Below are 4405 nucleotides of genomic sequence, written 5' to 3' on the forward strand. Positions count from 1 at the left end.
ATCTTGGGGCTTTCATCGGCAGATAGAGATCTCAGAGGGAGGTGGGGATTTTACAATGCACAATTGCTGATAAATAGTTGTTTTTTTAGTCTAATTTTGTATGGTTTGATATCTTAAAATGTGAGCAAACAATTAATAAAATAGTTAATGGACTGAGATACCAACCTTCATCTCTTATCAGAGGAAACAAATGTGACTCTATAAGGGTTTCCATCATGTACTGTAACTATTCAGAGTGGAAAAAAGAAGGCTTTCCTGAGAGTTTTAACTGTCAAACAATGCATGCTGGGAAGTATGCTAATGTATTCATCATAGATCCTTAGAAAATGATTTTGTTTTAGTGAACACTCAGCAGGACATTTATTAAACTCATTATTTCAAGTTGCAAGACTGTCAGCAATAATAGTTCTGAAATTGGTCTGAAAATGATTTTGATTTTAAGGTGACTTATGTATTATATCAAATTGATGATTAGTTGATTTCACCAAATTTCCATATGATGTGCACCATCAGACATTTCTTATAATAATAATAATTCAAGGGAAATGAAGATTTAGACTGTAGTAGTTGTCCCAGTGTTACTGTGATAATATCTTGTCAGTCATCCATCATTTACTGTGTCCTCAGATCTTTGAAGAAAAACGTGGTGTGGGCCTGACACGAATTAAAAGAAACTGTTTAAGTTTTTTTTCCCTTTTATACACTTTCTTTTCATTCGAGCAACTCCCAGAAAGGACTCGGCACTGTTTGCTTGTTCTCTCTGTGTGAGCAACTCTCAGCGTCAGGGGTGGACGTGATATTTCAAACAGCACATCAGTGCGTTTATGTATTGGGTGCCCGGAAATTTTTCCAAATAAACACAGCTTGATTCGACCTGGGTGGGCAGACTTATCAAGCGACTAATTCTATAAACAGATGAGGGAATAACCCGGCACCTCATTGGTTGTTGGGCGCGGAGGGTGGGGGGGCATGAGGGAGTTTCAGCGCAATGAAATTTTAATTAATGTGGGTGGGCTGAGAACACCGCCGACTGTTTATGATGGACAATTTATTTCCCAGTGCAAAGTCAACATAACATAGCAAACGTACAACAATTATTAACATTTTTCTGGGGGCCCTCATGAGGCTGGGGAGTCAGTCAGTGGCGGAGAGGAGCTCCGGGAGCAGGCTTAACTTTCCCCGGGACACAGAACAGCTTCCCCGGCGTAATGACTCTCTACCACGGCCGTCTGCCGTCTCTCGGAGTGCCATCGGCTCTGAGCTTCTCCGGCCCCCCGCTCATCTACTTGTACGGAGGGGACAGCGGAGGGGTCGTGCCTGCTGCCCTGAGCTTCATGCCGGCCCGCCAGGAGCCTCCGCAGAAGCCGCCCTACAGCTACATCGCGCTCATCGCCATGGCCATCAAGAGCGCACCGGAGCAGCGCGCAACGCTCAGCGGCATCTACCAGTTCATCATGGAGCGCTTCCCCTTTTATCACGACAACAAGCAGGGCTGGCAGAACTCCATCCGCCACAACCTCTCCCTGAATGACTGCTTCATCAAGGTGCCCAGAGAGAAGGGCCGGCCCGGCAAAGGCAGCTACTGGACCCTGGACACCAAGTGTCTGGATATGTTTGAGAACGGCAACTACCGTCGGAGGAAGAGGAAGACGAAGAGCCAGCAGGACGCTCTGGACTCCAAAGCCCGCGGACACAAGCGCACGAAGGGCCCGGGCCCAACCATGGACCCTCAATCCTCTCTGAGCCATCATACTGACTCCGGGGCAGAGGAACCAGCGAGGCAGGATGCGAAGAGGATGGAGACACAAGGTGACGCACAAGCGGTTCTCGTCCAGTTTAACCACGCGGAACTGTCGCAAAATCCCTCCATACAGAGACCTAAAGTGTCCCCTAACCAAGACACCCTCGGGAGGATGCGTGACGGCCCCCAGCCTACATGTCCCGCTCTGAGACATACTCCGCTGTGCATGGACCACCGGGAGCCAGAGGAGAGAAGGTCAGCGTTCAGCGGTAGAGAAAAAGAGAGAGGTCCGCTCTGCGCCGTCAGCTGCGCAGGAAACACAAACTTGGCTGCACTCGCGCGGGACAGGCCGAAAGGAAATGTACCGAGCAGGGATAAATCGAAAGCTTTTAGCATCGAGAGCATCTTGTCGAAAAGTGAAGACGAAATGCGCAGCAGCGTCCTCGGTTTGTCAACGGAGACATGCGCAGAGCGCTCAAACTCCGAGTTCAGCTCGTCCGTGGTGCTCGGTACTCGGCCGCATCAGTTGTACCAGATGGGATTCCCCTATTGCTCTTACCTGTCACTCGCATACCCCGACAAAGTACTGCATTTTAAATGAGTACAACTATGAATTTCAAGACTTTAATGTATTTACGCACGGATGCGTGGAAGTGTGACCTCTGTAATTAGCTTTGCTTGATGATTTACTACGAGACATCGTAATGTTCTGCTCTTTTCAGGACCTTTGTCATCCTCATCTTATACAGAAATATTCAGACAATGACAAACAACAGCAGGGAGTCTTTTAAAATCATGTTTACCCATGCGTAATTGTCAGTGCTTGTTGTTTGTGGCTATTATTCCCATAACTGTTGCTCCTCAAAGTAAGTCTATGGCTGCGCAATATCATGCTTCACAAAACCAAAAGGTAAAAATATAAACGGATGTTGTCATTGTCGTGTGAATATTAAGGCAAAGCTCATATATAAAGTGTTTCTCTCTCCATTCATGATGATGAAAACCTTGAGAGTAAATATGTTATGTAGTAGTTCAGGGAAGAATCTTGAAAGTCATGGCTGGGCCTGTGAAGCCTATGAACTCTAGAGATGCCACACAATATATATATATATATATATATATATATAAAAAAAAAAATATTAGTACTCAAGTAAGTTTAGTACTCAATAATGTAACCAAATGCTATTTTACATTCCACTCTGCTCTGAATTCCATGTGCAAAATAAAGATTAGTTTGGTAATAAAGTGACAGCATGATTTATTTACAATTGTGGGTAAAATAGAAGATTGTTGCTATATGTGAACGAAATGCCATCTAAAGATTTTTCTTTTTTTTATAACAAAAAGAAACAGATTACATACATAGGCCTATGCCTTTATTTTTTTTATTTATTTTTTTACTTCTGAGATATAAAGATAATGATGTTCATTGAGTATTGCCAGGCCTCAACTGTAGAGGACTTTCAGGTTTGCTGTCCTGCATCCCATTATTCAAAATACATTATGTATCCAAAGTGAGTGGATGAAGAGATCAGGGAGTAATCCAGGATGCTAACATTATTTTCTCGCCAGCATCAACTTCCAATTGATAGTAAGATGCATCATTAAATAAGGAAACACAGACAAGGATTACAAACAAATCCAATATCAGCAATCATTCAATTAACATGACTCCAAAAAACTGACGACCCCTAAGCAACATTTAGACTCATGATGAAGCCACTGTGAAGGAGAATTTCATTCTAGTCTAAAACGTTGCCTAAAATGGACCAGTACTCACCAGTACTCAGTACCGGCACTTCTGATTTATGTGCACATGAGTACCCTTACAGGGGCAGGAGCAGCGTGACATCGCAGCGGAGAGCTTCCGCAGGAACCCGTCCCAGCTGCACCGGGTCCGCTGTATGTATTATCTGCTCGAGCTCTTCCAACGCTACAGACACAGATATGGAGATAATAACCGTCCAAAAGGATGTGCAAATATGTTTTTATTATAGACCTTTTTCACGGCAGACATGTTGACACGTCATAGTAGGAACAGCACAGGTGTATTCAGACCCATTACTGATGGCTGCATTCCACTTAGGAGAGGTCCTGGTATTAAACCATTACTGATGGCTGCATTCCCAGAATGCAGAGTTACTGGTGGTACCTAGAGTCTCTAAAAGTAGAATGGGAGCTAGAGCCTTCAGTTATCAGGCTCCTCTCCTATGGAACCAGCTCCCGATCTGGGTTCGGGGGGCAGAAACTGTCACCTCATTCAAGAATGAACTTAAAACTCTCCTATTTGATAAAGCTTATAGTTAGGGAGTGAGGAGTTGCAGTGTTCACCTAACTGGCCCAACTGCTTCTCTTCATAATTGTTAGATTAATAATACATAACAAAGTAGAGGGAGGCAGGCCAGCCAAGCCAGATCCGGCAGGGGGAGAGTTCTAAGCCCGAAAAAGCTACCTCTCCTTATGACCTGTCTCTCTTAGTTACCTGTTATAGTTACGCTGTTATAGTCCTAGACTGCCGGGGGACTTCCTTCCTTTGACACACTGAGCTGCTCTCTCCTCTCCCTTTCTATTACTGTTTCTATTACTGTTACTATTACTATTACTATTTGTGTGCAGCCCGTCCCAGAAATGCTTGTTACTAATCCTAGCTTCTGGGGAGTTTAC

General features: G+C 44.4%; 1 protein-coding gene across 1 annotated transcript; it reads left to right on the plus strand.

Annotated features, from left to right (window-relative positions):
* Positions 1-1047: 1047 nt before the first annotated feature.
* foxl1 (forkhead box L1) lies at positions 1048-2986 on the plus strand. The gene has a single exon (XM_039807579.1). The coding sequence runs from the start codon at positions 1209-1211 to the stop codon at positions 2340-2342; it is 1134 nt and encodes a 377-aa protein (XP_039663513.1). The 5' UTR covers positions 1048-1208; the 3' UTR covers positions 2343-2986.
* Positions 2987-4405: the final 1419 nt, after the last annotated feature.

Source organism: Perca fluviatilis, chromosome 8 (genome assembly GCF_010015445.1).
Source record: "Perca fluviatilis chromosome 8, GENO_Pfluv_1.0, whole genome shotgun sequence".
Lineage (NCBI taxonomy): Eukaryota > Metazoa > Chordata > Actinopteri > Perciformes > Percidae > Perca > Perca fluviatilis.

What these genes read in the sequence shown, in the direction of transcription:
- foxl1 (XM_039807579.1), top strand. Translation starts at nt 1,209, where the DNA reads ATGACTCTCTACCACGGCCGTCTGCCGTCTCTCGGAGTGCCATCGGCT.